We start from the raw sequence: 20,817 nt of genomic DNA on the forward strand, positions 1-20,817 counted from the left end.
CGTGCGCGCGCGCGTGCGTGTGTGCGTGTGTGTGGTGCACGCCTCTGTTGGTGATGTACAAAGAGCTGGGAATACTACCATATGGAGCCTCTTCGTATTGTATGAATGCATCTGTGCAGCAACAGATTGAGATGCGCATACCGTTCCATCACTAAAATGTGGCATTGTACGGTGCACTTTGCTGCTTGAGATGTTTAGGCTGTTGTTATAAGCCTATCTATTTTAAATTGTCGTTTAACTTATAATAAATGTATTATAGTATTCTTATAGTTAGTGACTTGAGAAATCCATGTAACAAGTTGACGCTAGACAGCGCTAAGAAATCACTGTTCAAGTCTCATCTATTTCGTCATTATATGTTTAATTATTCACGAAATCATTTTGTGCTCCTCTGCAAAGAGATATCGGCCACATAGGCTATACTAATGGATTAGTGTCTTTAGGCCTAGTGGGCTATGCACAATGGTTGAATGTGTATTCGATTTTACACAAGGACATTATTAAGCTCATCCACGAAGCTGATTTCCAGTTTACGAGGACTATATTTAACACAATAAAAAAAACGTCACCATTAATATGAGAAATATTCTAAAATTACAATTTCCAGGTGAGGAGGCTGTACATAATATTGCTGGCAAATATTTCGTGAATGTAATTTCTCAAATGTTCCAGTTTCCAAGGACTTAGTCAGGCATGCTCAAGTTATGACAAAAGACACAATAAATACATGATAAGGAGTGAGCTAGTATATCTACGTAGACTATTGATTAAAGCCAGAGTCAGACATAATATGTGCAGTCAACCGTTTATTAGCCTGTATTAAATGTACTCATATATGCAACAACAATAAAATAATATAATTAGGCCTACTATCATTCTGGGGTATAGGCTAACATTAATTGTAATTCAAGACTGAAGATTATGGAATTAATTTATGGAAAGTTTAAAAAATAAATTACACTCTCAATCTGCCCTTGACAGAAAGTCCTTTGAATTTAATAGGATTTAGGCTATTTAGCCATGTAATATTTCACATCACAGTTAAAATAATAGGCTATAGAGAAAGTTGCAGTTGTGAAAACAGTTTTTAACAGCATTTGAAAGATTATCCGTGAGGTCACGGTAAGAAGAAAAAACTAAAGCGTTATCCAAAGTCAATGTCACATGAGCACCGAGTCCAATCAAAACGTATCCACGCTGAACCCGAGAAGCAGGACAAACGTAGTTATCGAGTCTTGAGCACCCGCTCATTTTTAATCCAACTCTAAACCAAAAGTTGTTGCTTTGTTTGTTTTGTTCATGTCTGAGCAGCACATATATCATGATTATTGAATAAATCTAAACAACATCAGTAAATATACCATCTGAAGTTCCCAAGTAAGTATTTTCAGCTATTAATCATGTGCAAGGTGAATACATTTGAATAATGGTTCCGTTTCGGATCGCTTTTCCAATAATGGGTTAGGTCGGACTGCACGGTGTGATCTACTTCATCCCCCATTATGTTCAGTGCGCGGTCTGTATTGCCAGCCCATAGTCTTCCCTTTATACGTCCCGTGTTGTTATTTACATTGGACATTTTATTTAATCAAAGACGGATGATAAGTGATTATTTATTCGTATCGTAGGCCTATATTATTCGATAGCAATATAACGGTATATATTTGATTGGTTTGGCATGCAAAGTATGAGGCCACAAAAGACAGTAGGCCTATTACCAAATAACGTTATATAATTAGGCCTATTTTGGTTATGCTAGTTTTAGTAATTTTAGTGGCAAAATCAATAAGTAGCCTACGGTTCTTGTGATATTGGTTAGCTCACGATTAAAGTATAATCTAAAATCATTATAATTTTTATTAAGCCAATAATACTTATCTATAGAGTGTCATCCCTCCACATGTCAGTCACTCTATAGACCTACTTTAGCCAAGCAGATAGGAGGTGTCTCCCGTCGCTTACCTCACGAGCGTGACATGCCTTCCAATCAGATCCACCCTCACAATCTGTAAATATGAGGAGGGTATGTCTGTCCGTGGGCATGCACATGGTAGGTCTCGATCAGGCAAAGTCAGTTATTGTAGGGAGCTGCTCACTGCTCCTTCCTCCATCATCATTCCTGCGGGGTGGGCCTATTCATTTCATAAAGTTAGAGCCACAACGCGTGTTTCGAAGTCGTTTCTCAGTGGATGCATATCCAAACTGACACTGAATAGCCTACTACCGTTCTAGCCAAGAAGAGAACGGACACCGAATACCACCGTTCTAGCCAATATAACGCTGGGGATCCAACAGGTATGGATGGCCTGCTTACGTAGACTACTTTTGCGGCTTTCCGAATGTCATCATTCAACAATTAACTTTTAATTTAGTGCGGTGATTTAAAATAATTATGTAAATGCTGGTAAAGTATTTGTTTTGATGCTCATCTGAAAATATGCATGTTCATAAATGATGTAGCTTTGCTACATGTGCGTCATTTCGGTGCATAATTTCGTAGGCCTATGGTCAAAATCTGATGGATCAGATTATTGGGGATACAAAATCATTCTTACAATATTAGATTGCTATCGAATATGCATACCTGCGCTTTGATTTATTAAAGATTGTAATCAGGTTTTAATTAGCCTTTTCTCCTGAAATAGGACAGGCTACATGTTTGCCGATAATTTTGTTTATGCACATAGGCTACACACATCCAAAATACAAGCAAATAAATGCCGTTAATTGTTATGAAATATGACAATGTTTCCAATATTTAGGCCTATTAGTGGAAATACACACAATTGATAGGCCTACATGTAAGACAGAATACTGGTGATACAGATAAAGTTTATATATATTTTTAAATACAGTGAGTTCTTTGTAAACTACCTGTTGCTCACCGGCATGTGCATTCCCAGGTGTTCCGTTGACCGGAATGGAGTACACTTATGATGTCGATTTGGAAGAGCTATGTCCTGTTTGTGGCGATAAGGTGTCGGGATACCACTATGGACTACTGACGTGTGAAAGCTGTAAGGTAGGCTGCAAAAGCTCTGGATAAGAGCGTCTGCTAAATGACTTAAATGTAAATGTAAAAGACGCAATCATTTATTTTTATACGAGTATTTTTATTTACGTCAAGATGATATCCCTCAAGAAATTCGTTATCGTTTTTATTAATTCAGATGTATTAATATTATTTTCGTTTTTGTATTAATTGTATTGCAGCATTGATGATGATCTTAACTTGGCTATTTTGTTAATAGGCGTGTCTATATGAACTCTCTCTCACACAGGGTTTCTTCAAAAGAACGGTTCAAAATAATAAGAGGTATACATGTGCAGAAAACCAGGATTGTAAAATTGACAAAACTCAGAGGAAACGGTGTCCATTTTGTCGGTTTCAGAAATGCCTGAATGTTGGAATGCGATTAGAAGGTAAGATCCTTTTTATTTGATTAATTTAGTTCTTATTTTAGTTTAACATGGCAAGCAGTCAGATTTTAAAATTCATATATTTAAACGTCTACTTGTTGTATATTTTTGGGGGGCTATAAATCAGATTCTGATTCTGATTTATTCTGATTTATTCAGATCTGATGAAATTGCATATCTATCTCTTTGTGTTGGTGATATATTTTATTTTACAACAGTAGGCTTCCATAGGCTGCATTATAGTCTGTCTGTTGGTAGGCTTATTATCAAAAATATTTCGTTAAATATTCGTCTCTAATTAATGAAACGTTAGAAAAATGAGCTATATTATAAGTATAGTTTGTCAGTTGTTGCATATATATTTTTGCCAATGTTTGGGTTTTAATTGCTGTATCAACATTGGCATATTAGCTATGGAATTATATATATATTTTTAAATCTACCTCCGGGTAAACTATTTCAGTAGCCTTTGATAAAACGTGTATGAACAGTACGTTTTCTAATATGACTGAATAATTAGAAGAGCTTTGGGTGAGGTTATTCTTCATATGTCATTAAATCATTATGAAACAACAAGCTTGAATGCAAGCTCTGTAAATGCACTTTAAAGTTATTTTGGGATTCAGAATAATAACAAAATGAGAACTAACATTTTTGTTTATCCCTGGAAATTAAATGTACTTTACAATGGATTTAATCCATATCTTCAAATATATACATTCAATCTACAAAAAGATTGCTCTATTAGTGTATTTTTGGTTCACATTTTTGATTGCTACACCAAGAACTCTCACACGCTAACATAAACCTCTGCATAGTGAATGCTAGTAATGAATGGAATAACAGTAATGGCGTTCGATCTTGCTCTCATTCCATCAGCTGTCCGAGCCGATCGCATGCGAGGAGGCCGGAATAAGTTTGGCCCCATGTACAAGCGCGACCGAGCCCTCAAGCAGCAGAAGAAAGCGTTGATTCGAGCCACTGGCCTCAAGATGGAGACCACCCCTCCGATGCTGTCCCCTGACACCCAGACAGACTACACCTTCACCGGCAGTCTCCCGGGCCTCCACCCGCTCCCCAAGGGCATTCTTCACACCACCACGACCCCCATCGCCCCCACAGACTACGACCGCAGCCTCTACGGACCCCCCTCACTGGGCATGGCTATGCCTGGACTCCCCCCCCATGCACCCTTACCCCCCCAGTACCAGTACGCCTCCTTCCCCAGCAGGGCGATCAAGTCCGAGTACCCGGACCACTACACAAGCTCCCCAGACTCGGTAGTGGGCAGCTACACCTACCCGGAGCAGGTATACTCTGGACCAGGCTCTCCGCAGGTCCCCGGGGTGCCTCAGCTGGTGCTGGAGTTTCTGCGATGTGACCCGGACGAGCTGCAGGTGCAGAGTAAGATCGCTGCTCACCTTCAGCAGGAGCAGAGTGGCCAGGGGGGCAAGGGTCAGGAGAGACTCAGCCCCTTCAGCCTAATGTGTCACATGGCTGACCAGACGCTCTTCTCCATCGTGGAGTGGGCCCGAAGCTGTATCTTCTTCAAGGAGCTCAAGGTAGGGAACCAAGAGTCAATCATTTGTTGTCATACCAAGCAAAGTTGTTAATCATTTGGAAACCTCCAAATTTTTCAGAGATTGTTTAGACTGTAGATGATATGCTGTCCTTATACTTTTTTTCAGGAAAAAATTATCTATTAGTTCAAAAGTGCTGTACACATCCAACAAACCTCCACAGGGTACAAAATGACGTGAAATTAACACAAAAAAACCTTCCAACTGTTTTGATGCTCCTGACGTTTTATTAGCAATGTTTCAACCACAAAGGTCTTCGTCAGGCTTACAGGTAAGACCTTTTGTACAGTTAAGGCTGACAGAAGCCCTTTCTGGTTTAAAGGTTTCAAATTGTCCGGAGCCCGTAGTCTAATATTTGTTATTTGCCTGAGTGGGGCCTGTGAGAATCACAACATGGAGGATACATAATGTTATATTTTCCCATATGACATATGTTATTGTATCAGTTTTTGTTTATTGCGGTGAGTTCCCTATATCAGGATGTGAATTGAAATTCAAGTGATGAATTGGGAAAAACTCAACAATGAAAATGATAACCAATTCCTGAACTGAGTGGAAATCGCCAATGCAATAACATTGGGATACACACAAGCGCACCCACATTTGCACATACACACACATACACACACATACACTGTCAACATTGACCATTTTACGCATGGACAGCCATGCACACATCTCTCACACATTATTCTGCTGTTTGTCTGGGACTTCCTACTGCAGAAGTGTCCACCATGATGAAAAGACGATGACAGGTGGAATCAAGGAAGCACATCCGTATCCATGAAAATTGAGAGAGCAGAGTGATGGCTTTTTTTTTCAACACACACAGCCCAGGGGGTATTCCACCAAGCAGCATCAACAAGTTAGCCTTAGCATTACAGTAGCCACCTACATGTAACTGTGTAACACGGTCTCCAATGAATATGTAAAAAAAATAGTGACTTTTAACCATTGTAGTGACTTTTAATAGTGACTTTTAACCATTTTAACCATTGTAGTGACTTTTAATAGTGACTTTTAACCATTGTAGTGACTTTTAATAGTGACTTTTAACCATTTGAACCATTGTAGTGACTTTTAACAGTGACTTTTAACCATTGTAGTGACTTTTAATAGTGACTTTTAACCATTGTAACCATTGTAGTGACTTTTAATAGTGACTTTTAACCATTGTAGTGACTTTTAATAGTGACTTTTAACCATTTTAACCATTGTACCATTGTACCAAGAGAACATCCCTGATCATCCCTACTACCTCTGTTCTGGCGGGCTCTAAACACTGGCTATCTGTAATTTAAAATAACAAGAAAATTATGAAGTTTGCACAATATATGAAATTGGTCTTTTGAAACCAAATACTTTGAGACTGGCCTTTTAGGCAGAGTTCCTCTGTCCAGTGTCTGTGTTCTTTTGTCCATCTTAATCTTTTATTTTTATTGGCCGGTCTGAGAGACAGCTTTTTCTTTGCAACTACCTAGAAGGCCAGCATCCCGGAGTCGCCTCATCACTGTTGACATTTAGGCTGGTGTTTTGCAGGTACTATTTAATGAAGCTGCCAGTTGAGGACGTGTGAGGTGTCTGTTTCTCAAACGAGACACTCTAATGTACTTGTCCTCTTGCTCAGTTGTGCACCGGGGCCTCCCACTCCTCTGTCTATTCTGGTCAGAGCCAGTTTGCGCTGTTCTGTGAAGGGAGTAGTACACAGCGTTGTACGAGATCTTCAGTTTCTTGGCAATCTTTCGAATGGAATAGCCTTAATTTGTCAGAACAAGAATAGACTGACGAGTTTCAGAAGAAAGATCTTTGTTTCTGGACATTTTGGGCCTGTAATCGAACCCACAAAATGCTGATGCTCCAGATACTCAACTAGTCTAAAGAAGGACAGTTTTAATGCTTCTTTAATCAGACAACAGTTTTCAGCTGTGCTAACATAATTGCAAAAGGGTGTTCTAATGATCAATTAGCCTTTTAAAATTATAAACTTGAATTAGTTAACACAACGTGCCATTGGAACACAGGAGTGATGGTTGCTGATAATGGGCCTATGTACGCCTATGTAGATATTCTATAATATGCCGTTTCCAGCTACAATAGTCATTTACAACATTAACAATGTCTACACTGTATTGCTGATCAATTTGATGTTATTTTTTAATGGACAAAAAATTGCGTTTCTTTCAAAAACAAGGACATTTCTAAGTGACCCCAAACTTTTGAATGGTAGTGTATGTCACTATGGTGACATAGAGTAGTGACATTATGAGAAAGGTCTGAACTTTACTATATATTCTGAAATAACTCCACACAACCTCATAATGGGCATACTATAATTGACCTTAATAAGTCATATCCCACTTTAGAATTCTTTACACACCATTGAATTGTAGTACACCATTTGTGAGTGTTTATTCAAGCTAACTTGCTAATCCATCGATTTTCGCTCTGTGTAATGCTACCATGAGGTGAACGGCTAATTGACTTAGCTTCAACCGCTGCCCTCCCGCAATGCTCTCCTCAAGACCCATTCTGGTCAGGCGTGACTCGGGCTACCGACTATCAGCGGTGAACAAACAGATGCTCTGACACGTTGTAGCTACTTGAGCACCGGGTGCATGCTAGTTGCAGCAGGGACTGACTGTGTGGGCGCACATCGCTGCCATTCGGTTCACACATTGAGGAGAGGAGCCAGGAAAGGGCAATCTCTTCACTGTGGTTCCGTATGTCACCCAACGCTATTCATTTCAGTCTGACCTTCATCCATTCCTATCTGGAAGAGATTTTATGAAGTCGACCCTTCTTGGCCATCCTGAGAGGCAGAATGGAACAGTGTTGTCAGGAGAAGAGATCTTTGAGAGATCTTTTATAAAGCAGCATTTTATTTCAAATGATTGAATTATGCCTCAATCTGCTTATTATCCTTCTCCCAAGGTTCACGGTGATGTTGACTGAACTAATTTAGAGTGAGTTAGGGAGGATATTTTATTTGTGTGTGTGTGTGAGTGCCAGTGTGTGGGAGCGTGTGTGTGTGTGATAGTGATGAATGGTAATAGCGTACTTGCAGTGATTTAACCTGGTTAGGTCGAGGTCGGCGTTCATCTCTCCTAAAATAAAACACTTGAGTTTTATGCTGATGTAAAGGAAATGGACCCTCTTACAGTGCTGTATAAAGCAAAACCATGTCCCTACTTTCAATATTTTCACCACAATGGAAGCATTGTTTGGTTTGTTAAGGTTTAGAGCAGTACAAAGGCTGATAGATTAAATGTTTTATTTTTCAGGGTCTGGGTGTTTATTAATACTTGAATAGTTAACAGTTTAGTGTGACTTATTGTTCTTAAGGTCAGTTAAACATTTTGGTATGGTATGGATTTACTTTCACGGCTGAGGCAGACAATAGCAATTATAATGCTGTATTCAATTTATAACACATTACATTGTTTTAGATTCATTTATATATAATACCCTTTGCCTTTGTTGTCCTGTATCATATAGTAGATACAGTATATACAGAGTAAATAACACTAAATAAGAGGAGTAGCACAAACTACCTTCGTGTAATGTGAAAAGCTTCGCCACAAGAACCTACGAGCCAAAGTCAGCTTTCACTTTCTGTAGGAGGAGCACTAAGACATAAAACCAGTTGACTATGAATAACAGGACTATTTGCCAAGAAGTCCCCAGTTATGTTTGCCGGTACTGAAGGCATTCCTTGCAGTAGATAAGAGTGGAATGTGTACTCCAGAGTGTTTAGTTAATGTGTTTGGGTTTTCCATGTGGAGGGATAGACAGTATTTCTAAAAGATCAAGTTTTATTTGAGATTTTTACAGCTTTCTGCATAGTCAAATCGTTACAAAATCTATATCAGTGTTTTTAAAAGTGACCATTAATTGGCGTCTTCTTCTTATCCGTCTACAGCTAGACTCCTGAAAGTTTGTTTGATCTAAGATGAGAGAAAGCTACTAAATAAGCTGTGTGATATACATATTATCTGATTGTCATCATATATGTCTAATAAATAATTTTAATTGTGATATTTGTTATCCAATCACTATACTATATAATACATAATCACTATACTATATAATACATAATCACTATTTAATATACTGAACAAAACTATAAATTCAACATGCAACAATTTCTAAGATTTTACTGAGTTACAGTTCATATAAGGAAATCAGTCAATTTAAATAAATAAATTAGGCCCTAATCTATTGATTTCACATGACTGGGCAGGGTTGCAGTCATGGGTGGGCCTGGGAGGGCAAAGGCCCACCCACTGGGGAGCCAGGCCCACCCACTGGGGAGCCAGGCCCAGCCAATCCAAATGAGTTTTCCCCCACAAAAGGGCTTCATTACAGACAGAAATACGCCTTCTCTAAAACGACGTTGGAGGCAGGTTATGGGAGAGGAATTAACATAAAATGATCTGGCAACAGCTCCAGTAGCTTTACACATGCACACACACAAAAGGAGATATTTCAAATGATTGAAATTGCAATTATCATACTAAAATGCATTGAAATACATTATATTCCTTCCAGTCAATAAGTATGTTTACATGCACATTTTTTAAACCTTTATTTAACTAGGTAAGTCAGTTAAGATAAAATTCTTATTTTTCGACGACAGCTTAGGAACAGTGGGTTAACTGCCTTGTTCAGGGGCAGAACGACAGATTTTTACCTTATTAGATCTTGCAACCTTCCGGTTACTAGTCCAACACTCTAACCACTAGGCTACCTGCCGCCCCATTTTACTATGATTATTGTGGATAGTAAGATTAATATAATAATTTGATTTAAACATTTACATGTTTTGCAACAAGAAAAATTCCCAGAATAATCCTGTTTACGTGGACACATTTGAAATCAGGCTACCTGATAGGACTTTGATAAATGCCAAAAATGGCAATCAAAATAAACGTTCTACCACATATTATTATATTCATATTTAACCATATTATAATAGTATTATAAATATGAAGCCTATTTGAATCTGAGTTCAGACATATAGAGTTTAAATGTGAAAACTATTTCTAAGATGCATACCTTTCCATTTTCCGAACTCACTTCACTAAAGCGAGAGGCTTGCGCTGCTCATGCTGGAACAAATACACTGCTGTTTACATGTCCTAATAAATCAAAATATTGCTAAAAAATCTAGGTGTTTTAGTCGACGTATGCTTACTTCGATTAAGACCTTAACGACCATTAAGATAATCAGAGTAAGGTGTTTACATGACCAATGCCATACTTACCCTACTCCCATAATCAGTTTAATATAGAATTATTAGTGTGCATGCAAATTTACTCAACAGTGCTATGCTGGTGCTATGCTGGTAACAAACGGCAATATCTGGAGATGGGTTACCATGTGTTTTTCATGCCAGTACTAAGCTGGGTTGTGTGGTATGTGTGTGTTTGTGTGGGATGGTGGATGTGGCATACATAAGCTTATTGACTCTCTTCACCACGTGTTGATGGGTAGTTTCCAGGTCTTTGTGTCTACGTCTGTGTTGGACAGGTGTGTGTCAATCCCCTCACAGTACAATGGCTTCCGGAAGGAACTTCTACCTCATTTACCAGGTGTAATCACTTGCTAGCATGGCATGCTATAGCAATAGAATGAGCCAGGTGGACATTAGCATTGCACCATATGCACTCATAACAGCTGCTCTAGTTTCGCTGTGTATCAAGACAAAAATATAAAACATGTTGTTCAGTATGTTGGTTAATAGTACAAAATAATCACTTTCATGAATTCAGACTATCTTTTTTTCCACACTCACAATACTTTTACCTAAACCGGAACCTCAATGGTTGTACAATAGGCAGTATACACTTCATATTAAATGCTAGAGTGGTATTCACCATTGACTGTTAGAAATAGTTCACAGACTCACCCATGGGCGAGTGAGAGCTGGGAGATGGAGAGAGAAGAAAGAAAATCCATCAAAATTCTGAGGTACTTGACATTTTCAATAGGTGCAGATGGGGGAATAGCAGTAGGATGGCACAGTCTTTATGGTGTGCACTGTATTCCCAATGAAAAACCCCAACATATTCTGTTGCATTCACATTGCTGTGTGTCAATGGTTTGTTGTGCAATTCCTGAAGTGTGTATTGAATCCGGTCTGGTATTTGTGTTAAAGAACTCGCTGTGCTACAGCAAATAAATGAAAAACTGACCTCGTGGTGACAGAGCTCGACTTTGTGGTTAATAGCATCCATTTGCCATGGCAACAGAACATCCAGACTAAATGGGGCCATGTCTTGATGGGTCTCTGTTCATATACTATATCTAGGTATCTTTGGTGATGTTGACATGCTTTTGTCCATGGCTTGTGAATTTCCATAAAATGGTTGACAACTGATATTCAAAGAATGTCGACGTTTGTCAAACAAGCATGCTCGCACTCACGTCATGTGATGAGATAGGCTGGTTGTTAAGCTGTATTGCAATGAATATTGATTTTGTCTGTACAGTGTTGCTGTTCTCTGGGTTTGTAGTTGTTTGTGACATTTACCCAAAATGCAACTTCTACTCAGGAAATGGATAGTGGATAACGGATAATGGATCATTCATAATCCATAGCTTGACTATGCCACAAAAAGCAGACTACAATATTCTTTTGTCATATCAGAAAGGTTCTCTGGATTATACTGTATACATTGTATTTTATAAAGTGACACTGCCCCCATGTTTACTGTGAATGCACCCACCATTGTTTGGTTAACCTTTTTATGTAGCCTTGGAACTCATCTGAATTTTCTCTGTTTCACTTCACAACATCAGTCTGGCCATGGGCTTTCATTACAACTGTTTGCCCCTATCTGTAATGGTGCATTACTACTACTTCTGGTTAACCACATTAAGTTAATTTATAGTTAACGGGATGGTTCACTTTAGTTTAGCAAATGTTTTTACTTACCTTGGGTGTTGTCATTTTAACCAAACCATTTTAAGTCTGTTACCTTGTTATGTAGCAAAGCCATGGGAATTCAAAAGCATGGGAATCTGTGTATTTGGAACACACCCCAAATATGTGTGTTTGAATGGATTCCTTCTGTCTTCTATCAGGTAGGAGATCAGATGAAGCTGCTTCACAACTGCTGGAGCGAGCTGCTGGTGTTGGACTTCATCTCCAGGCAAGTCCAACACGGCAAGGAGGGCAGCGTGCTACTGGTCACAGGGCAGGAGGTGAGTGCAATGATCACCAAGCATCATCATCACACAAGCATCATCATCACACATGCTTCATCATCACACATGCATCATCATCACACAAGCATCATCATCACACATGCATCATCATCACACATGCATCATCATCACACATGCATCATCATCACACAAGCATCATCACACAAGCATCATCATCACACATGCATCATCATCACACATGCATCATCATCACACAAGCATCATCACACAAGCATCATCATCACACATGCATCATCATCACACAAGCATCATCATCACACATGCATCATCATCACACAAGCATCATCATCACACATGCATCATCATCACACATGCATCATCATCACACATGCATCATCATCACACATGCATCATCATCACACATGCATCATCATCACACATGCATCATCATCACACATGCATCATCATCACACATGCATCATCATCACACATGCATCATCATCACACATGCATCATCATCACACATGCATCATCATCACACATGCATCATCATCACACAAGCATCATCATCACACATGCACGCACACAAGCACAGAAGTTGGAAGTCAGTCACACTTCTCCTCATGGTAAACGCATAACACTGAGTACCTTTAATGAGACCAGAGCTAAAACTAATTGAGGAAAGTTCCTATGTTGAAACTCATGCATTTGTATGTTGTGGTCTAGGTGGAGCTGGCGTCCATAGCATCCCAGGCAGGAGCCACTCTCACAAGCCTGGTGCAGAGAGGACAGGAGCTAGTTGAGAAACTACAGACCCTACAGGCGGACCGCAGAGAAATTGCCTGCTTCAAATTCCTCATCCTCTTCAACCCCGGTGAGTGGGAGATTCAATTGCATGTACAGGGGACCACCATGGGGAGCTGGATATCCCCATAACAAATCATTCTCTCCTAATTAAGGGTTGAAAATATGGTTGAAAATGTTAACTTTATATTAAGGTCTGTGGACCAATCGCCATTAAGTTCCTTGTCCTCTTCGACCCCTGCGAGATCAGCCATGGGTTCTCCATAGGTTAGTGCTATCAGGATCATTGGGACATCCCAACTCTAAAACTTAACCTTAACCATTTTAAATGTAATCTTCAATGGGATAACGTCAGTGTTGGGAAGTCCCAAGGAACGTGGATAGCATGGACCATTCTTCATATTTATTTATTAAAAATGAAATACAAAAATAACTCATTCACACCCCTTTCTGGGTAGGTCTCTAAGAGCTTTCCACACCTGGATTGCAATATTTGCCCATTATTCTTTTAAAAAATGTTCAAGCTGTGTCAAATTGGTTGTTGATAATTGCTACTCAACCATTTTCAGGTCTTACCATAGATTTTCAAGTATATTTAAGTCAAAACTGTAACTCAGCCACTCAGGAACATTTATTGTGTTCTTGGTAAGCAACTCCAGTGTAGATTTTGCTTTGAGTTTTAATTAAACGTCCTGCTGAAAGGTGAATTCATCTCCCAGTGGCTGGTGGAAAGCAGACTAAACCAGGTTTTCTTCTTGGATTTTGCCTGTGCTTAGCTCCATTCCGTTTATTTTTTTATCCTGAAAACCTCCCCAGACCTGAACAATTACAAGCATACCCACAACATGTTGCAGCCACCACTATGCTTGAAAATATGGAGAGTCGTACTCAGTAATGTGTTGTATTGGATTTACCCCAAACATAACACTATATTTAGGACAAAAAGTGAATTGCTTTGCCACGTTTTTATGCAGTATTAATTTAGTGACTTGTTGCAAACGGGATGCATGTTTTGGAATATTCTTTATTCTGTACAGGCTTCCTTCTTTTACCTCTGTCATTTAGGTGAGTAATTGTTGAGTAATAACAATGTTGATGATCCACCCTATGTTTTCTGCTATTAGAGACATTAAACTCTAACTGTTTTAAAGTCAACACTGGCCTCGTGGTGAAATCCCTGAGCGTTTTCCTTTTTCTCTGGCAACTGAGTTAAGAAGGACGCCTGTATCTTTGTATTGACTGGGTGTTTTGATACACCATCCAAAGTCTAATTAATACCTTACTCATTATCAAACGGATATTCAATGCCTGCCTTTTTAACATTTTGACTCATCTACAAATAGGTGCCCTTTTGCGAGTCATTGGAAAAACCTCCAAGTTCTTTGTGGTTGAATCTGTGTTTGAAATTCACTGCTCTACTGAGGGACCTTACAGATAATTGTATGTTTGGGGTACAGAGATGAGATAGTCATTCATAAATCATGTTAAACACTATTATTGCACACAGAGTCCATGCAATTTATGTCTCTTGTTAAGCACATTTTGACCCCTGAACTTATTTAGCCATAACAAAGGGCTTGAATATTTATTGACCCAAGACATTTCGGCTTTTCATTTTTAATTAACTAAATAAACTATTATAATAACACAATTCCACTTTGACATTCTGGGGTGTCGTGTGTAAGTAAGTCAGTGACAAAAAATCTCAATCCACTTCAAATTCAGGCTGTAACACAACAAAATGTGGGAGAAGTCCAGAGGTGTGAATACTTTCTGAAGACATATTAACTCAATATTCACCATCCGTGGACCAATAAGTAGTGTCAAGTCCAACCTGGTTTAAAGTGCATCTTCACAAAGTTTCAATACACTTTGAAACAATAATAAGAAATTCTCTGGGATTCCCATGGTGGCTCTTGTTTACTGTATGTCTCTTGGCACAGTCATATAGACCCCTTTCTGTGTTTGCAAACATTGCCGCACGAGGGCGATGCGCGCAAGTTGGTGGCAGAACGAGTTCTTACAGAACGCAAGCAAAAAAAGCCTGTATTTACATGTTGCTTATGAGTGCATTTCATACTACTTTTGGATTAAAATGGGATTTTAAGGCTCGTATGAAAGTCCAGCTTAATATGATGCTAGTCCTCTTCGCATATCAACTGCATTACACTTAAAAAAGCACTTATATTTCAATCTGTAAAATGTCTCTTTGGCTAGCTTTTGCCACTGCCTATATCAATGAGTGTTAGCATTCTAGCTACCAACTGCTGCATCCAAAATAGTTATTTTGCAAATATTCCAACCAAATATAATCTTAACAACTGTTAAAGCAAGAATCAAAATATCATTGTAAGCATATGAGAGTTAAATATTTTTATTTTGTTTAGAAGTAATAAAAAAACGTAAATCTAGGCTATGTTGAATGGGTGAAGATGGTGATGGCTTTCTTATTGCCGCCGAGTCGTGGACATCTGTGCGTGACGTCAGTGTGTCGTGTACTGGAAAAGGGTCTATTAAATGTGAAATTCATACAATATTTTTTTGTTCTCTCATTTGGTACAATTGTTAGGTGTAATTGAGTTACAGATGTTTTTAATGAGCACTGTTGGAGAATTAGTGAAATCAAATGGTCATGTGCTTAAATTAGGTTGAATTACTGAAATCAAATAAGCATGAGCTTAAATGAAAGTAATTGGTGTTGTAAATTAAATGCCCCATAACGGCTTCTCAACCTCACCTCATTCATCACATTTTGAAACATAACTGGCAATTCCTTCGATTTGAGTTTGATCCAAAGCAATTCATTTGTCAAAAGAAGGATGGCGCGCTAATATGTCGGTGTATATTTGGGGGATTTGAGCATATTGGCAGTTTGTCCCCTTTATGGCTCTAAGAGGCTAAATGATTCGTCTCAATGGAGTGGAGCTTTGCACAGGTTATGGGCTTAATTGGAATTAGGCTGCTCTGAATAGGCTATGTTTACAAAGGCAACAAGCGTCGCCCTTGTTGCGCACCACGCTCAAAGAAGGCTTAATGGATTGACCCCCACATCGGTTTTTCTCCAGACAGACACTAGGCCAGAATCCGCTGTGCTCGGTAGATGGGAAAATGGCCTTTTATCATCTACATTCCCCTAAGCGGTAGCAATTTAGAGCTAGCCCACCGTGAACAAAAGCTGCTTTTAATAATAAGAGTGCTTGAGAGGGCCCCGGCGTTTGCGCAGAGTGTGGATCTTTGTGTGGGTTCTGAGTGGCTTATGTCTGTTTTCTGCCTCCCTCTCTCTCTCTCCATCTCCCTCGCTCGCTCACTCTCTCATCTCTCTCTGTGTGTCGTCATTCGTTCATCTCTTTCTTCCTCAGGCAATTCGGTAATATTTGTAGGGGCAATTTTTGCTTCACCTTTGAGCCGTATTGAAAATATTATCGACAACGTTTGATTCAATTGTGAGGGGCTCCCCCCAAGGTGCTCTCATGCTGAACCCCAGGAAAGGAGCCTCATCTGGGAAGACGGCAAGCTGTTGTCCCTCTCTTAGCCAAGCTAGTGCTGGAGCTATGCTCGTGTGTGCTTCTATACATAACAGCCCACGTAAACAGACTTATGTTAGCTAGTATCTCTATACTACAACATATCCTTGTGCTGGGTGCACATCGTCATGGAAATGCTTGAGATACTCTCGAGCATGCACAGAAACAAAGAAAGACTGACAGGCAGACATGCACAGTTGGATCCATGTTTTCACTAAGATAATGGCTGGGTTTCAATCAAAGGATTGATGGCCACTGTTTGTCATGCTTCCACATGCCACCTCAAGTCACAATATTAATATAAGTCACAATATGTCATTTTCAAACACGTTCAAGAGCAGCACTTAAAGTTACAAATTGTGCGTTTAGGGTAAAAAAAAAAAAACTTTCTGTCTCTTCTCCCCTCAGATGTGAAGCTACTGGAGAGCCAGGCATTCGTGGAGGGCGTCCAGGAGCAGGTGAACGGGGCTCTGCTGGAGTACACCATGTGTGCTTACCCCCAGCACCAGGACAAGTTCAGCCGGCTGCTGATGCGCCTGCCTGAGCTCAAGGCCTTGTCGGCACAGGCCGAGGACTACCTCTGCTACAAGCACCTGAGCGGAGAGGTGCCCTGCAACAACCTGCTCATCGAGATGCTGCACGCCAAGAGGGCGTGCGCTTGAGGAGGGCACACGTTTGTGTGTGTTAGTGTTTTTGACAAGAGGGAAGAGAGGAGGTGTGTGTGGGTGTCTACATGTGAGAGAGAGAGAGAGAGAGAGAGAGAGAGAGAGAGAGAGAGAGAGAGAGAGAGAGAGAGAGAGAGAGAGAGAGAGAGAGAGAGAGAGAGAGAGAGAGAGAGAGAGAGAGAGAGAGAGAGAGAGAGAGAGAGAGAGAGAGAGAGAGAGAGAGAGAGAGAGAGAGAGAGAGAGAGAGAGAGAGAGAGAGCGAGCGAGAGAGAGAGAGAGAGAGAGAGAGAGAGAGAGAGAGAGAGAGAGAGAGAGATCACCCTTCTTGCCCCTAAAGTGCCAATTACTGAGGTCCCGGTCTCAGCCATTCCAGACCTCAGATCCAACTACAGTATGCCCGAAACCTGGACTGGGTTAATTCAATTCATCACCAAGAGTGATTCAGTTGTAGAGAAATGCACTGAGTTGATTCACTCACCCTTCAGAGATTGAAATGTGATTTACATTTGAAGATGATGATTCACTGTGCAGGACGTAGTCATTCTAAGAGTCATTCAAGGAAAACGATTGTCAGAGACCTGATTCATCTGCAGTTCATATTCAGGCAATGATGCACTAGAGTTGTTGAACAGAGATGCACTGTATTGATTTACATTGCATACAGAGAACTGATTCATTCTGAATAATTCCATATCAAGTTCCAAAAAACGATCTTATGCTAAAGACATGCTAATTAGTTACTTGTTAATTAACTTGTAATTAAAATTCATACTGGTTTACTCATTATGTAATATCACAGTTAATTAACTAATGACAATCACTAAACAACTAAAGACATACATTTCAGCTGGGTATAACCTACCTGAAGGGATCCTAAAAGAGGAATACCACATCTAAAGTTAGCTGTATGCTAATGTTGCATAGATGCTAATGCTACTAGCTAGGTTGACACAACCACAATGACAGCATTTTGTTTAAAGAGAGAAGAAAAAACGCTCCCGATGCGTGTCTACGACGAGCAGTCTCTCTGAACCTTACTACTGTGCTCACATAGCCTTACAAATTCAGACCCCTGTTATATAGACTAATATTTATATTCTAAGCTGACAATTCTCAGTTTCCAATGCTTTTTCTTCTACTTTACTTCGGATGAGTCTGTATTTTAAACATTTCGTAAGTCAAATTTTCTCGTGTGGTTGCTTTTGAATTCTGATCTTTGTGTTTCCTACAAAAAAAAATATGAAAAATGTAAAAGCCATAGGGAGATATTGTAATAGAAATATAGCTGTCACAGACTTGGTGTGTATCAGTGCACTAGTGAATAGGGTAGAGAGCTGAGGACAGGGAAAGAGAGAGAGAGATTGGAGGAGGGCAGAGAGAAAGCAATTTCATTCTCAATAGAGGTGACTTGCACTGTAGTTTCCCATTTGCCAACAAGGACCCTGCTACCCCCGGTTATGAAGTCAGATCAATGGAAAGGTCAAAGGACACATGTAGATGTGCATGGACACATGAGTACACATGTAAATAGTGTGTATGTGTGGTACACGACAGGGAGTTGGTTTGGTGCGTAATGAAAGAGATATGCAGCGTAGTACACCTACGCCCTCGCCACTTCCTGGCTGCACACAAACAAACACACACACACACACACACACTGAGGACAATGACACACACTCATCCAGGTGACGAAAAGCTATGAAGAGAGAACAGCTACTGTACGAAATGTACAAATACGATGTTGACTACTGTAAATTGAAAGTGGAAATGAATACTGAATGTCGTTGGAGACATTCTGAACATTTTTATCTCTTTCTCTTGCTCTCTTTCTTTCTCTCTCTCTCTCTGTAGATACATGCTCAATGTAAGTGATAAATTAACTGGAGAAATGTATATACTATACAGTATGTAATGAATGTATATGACATGAAATCGTACCCATTAATGAATGGTTAACGTTTTGGATGCAGCCCTGAAACTCATAACATACATTTGATATCAATGGTATAAGTTATGGCATGTGTGTGCACGCATGTGCGTGTGTGTGTGTTTACACACCTGTGCCGTTGAGTGGGTAAGAGTTCTTAGAATATAGTACCTTAATGATGTGGCAAGGACCTCTACTAAAATGGACTTAATCTTTGCCTGATAGAAAATAACCATTTACAGTTTATCCATACCAGAAGACAATCACCACAACTACATATTGAATGTGTATTTTCCCAATAAAAGTTGCCTCTGCAATGCTTTTACTGTTTTGGGAATTGAAATTCAGTCTTTCACTAACTTGCACTCCCACTCCCCAATAAATGCTTTCTGTTTGGGCCTTGCCCCTGGACGCTGGACGCTGGCCCCTTGCCCCTGGCCCATTGCCCCTGGCCCATTGCCCCTGGACCCTGGCCCCTTGCCCCTGGCCCCTGGCCCATTGCCCCTGGATGCTGGCCCCTGGCCCAACACTCTATATTCCCTTGCTGAACTTTCCTCTATTATTTATAATGTTTATTATGTTAAAGTTGCTACATCCATTTTCGGACATAAACATTCATGATATGACCCATTGATTCTTGAAGAATGTAACTTATAAATGCCTCTTCAGCTTAGTTCCACTGTCATACCCCATCAAAAACCTCAAAATAAGTTTGCTTTACGCCAACAAATGTAAACAAACACTGTGTAGCCTCAAAACATGGTTAACACTTTTATTTTCATACCATGGATGGCTAGTCCTTGCATCCATAGCTATGTCTATGAATTTGAGAGTGGTAACAATTTCTCCAGCCCCTCCCTCAGCTTTTTGCCAAAACAGTGGCATGGAGTGCTTTGTTATTGTTTCAACTGCTGATTGCTCCTTTAAGTGGAGCAGACATTTACTGCCTTGCACTGTGTGATCTGGACATATGTAATCATGTGACCTCATTTGTCTGATACTTGTTTATATAGCTTGATTTAATCACATGATGTGTTTATTTTGGTTAATCCTTCTGACTGTGCTTAATTGTAATTGTTTCAAATCAATAAAAGCTAATTATTTAAAACTGGATGCAAGAATGTCAACTGATTTGGATGAAGTGGATTGTGTATTGGTTTCTTCAGCCTCATTTATACCTGAGGTGCGTTTAGTTTGCTTGAACGTTTGCTACATTGTGGAACGGTTTGTACTGAAGACATGTTTCCCCAAAACCTTCTTGTACGTTTCTGAAAATACTGTGAGGTATGTGTGCTGTCATTTGGTGGGTGTGGCGAGGTGTGGCTTGAAGCAGTGAGTGACATATTTAAAGGACATTGGCCATGCTGACAGCGTTCCCCAGCCCACAACCTAATCTCTCCCCATTTTTCAACTGGTCGATCAGTACAGCACCGTTTCCATTCAATTGGACATTCCAGAACGTAAAAACATACTAAATGCAGCTTTGGTTCTAACTTCCGTCCTTTGTCCTGATCTTGTCCCCATTAATTTGTGCTCAGATTAAAAGACGCATTGTGATCTGATTGTGATCAGATTTTCCTGACCACTTCTGGAGGTAGTCTGGGACCCATTGTGTTTAGATATCTTGTGTAGACGAATCTGGACAATGTGAAACCATTTAAATAATCATTATACTGCCCTCTAAAATCATTGACAAGTGGCACCATTGACTTGTGTCAAAAAATGT

General features: G+C 39.7%; 1 protein-coding gene across 2 annotated transcripts; it reads left to right on the plus strand.

Moving 5' to 3' along the window:
• Positions 1 to 1,224: 1,224 nt before the first annotated feature.
• nr5a1b (nuclear receptor subfamily 5, group A, member 1b) lies at positions 1,225 to 20,202 on the plus strand. Of its 2 annotated transcripts, none has more exons than XM_035760998.2 (7): positions 1,225 to 1,377; positions 2,904 to 3,022; positions 3,282 to 3,423; positions 4,300 to 4,982; positions 12,088 to 12,207; positions 12,898 to 13,045; positions 16,908 to 20,202. In XM_035760998.2, exons 2-7 carry the CDS (start codon positions 2,921 to 2,923, stop codon positions 17,159 to 17,161), a joined length of 1,449 nt encoding a protein of 482 aa, XP_035616891.1. In that variant the 5' UTR covers positions 1,225 to 1,377; positions 2,904 to 2,920; the 3' UTR covers positions 17,162 to 20,202. The 2 variants fall into 2 exon arrangements, with proteins under 2 accessions (XP_035616891.1, XP_035616892.1); XM_035760999.2 differs by lacking the exon at positions 1,225 to 1,377 and adding an exon at positions 2,038 to 2,295.
• The last annotated feature ends 615 nt before the right edge of the window (positions 20,203 to 20,817 follow it).

The sequence above is a fragment of the Oncorhynchus keta genome, chromosome 9 (genome assembly GCF_023373465.1).
Source record: "Oncorhynchus keta strain PuntledgeMale-10-30-2019 chromosome 9, Oket_V2, whole genome shotgun sequence".
Lineage (NCBI taxonomy): Eukaryota > Metazoa > Chordata > Actinopteri > Salmoniformes > Salmonidae > Oncorhynchus > Oncorhynchus keta.

What these genes read in the sequence shown, in the direction of transcription:
- nr5a1b (XM_035760998.2), top strand. Translation starts at nt 2,921, where the DNA reads ATGGAGTACACTTATGATGTCGATTTGGAAGAGCTATGTCCTGTTTGT. An exon ending in TGACGTGTGAAAGCTGTAAG is followed by an intron (nt 3,023 to 3,281) that starts GTAGGCTGCAAA and finishes TCTCTCACACAG; the next exon opens with GGTTTCTTCAAAAGAACGGT. An exon ending in CCTCATCCTCTTCAACCCCG is followed by an intron (nt 13,046 to 16,907) that starts GTGAGTGGGAGA and finishes TTCTCCCCTCAG; the next exon opens with ATGTGAAGCTACTGGAGAGC.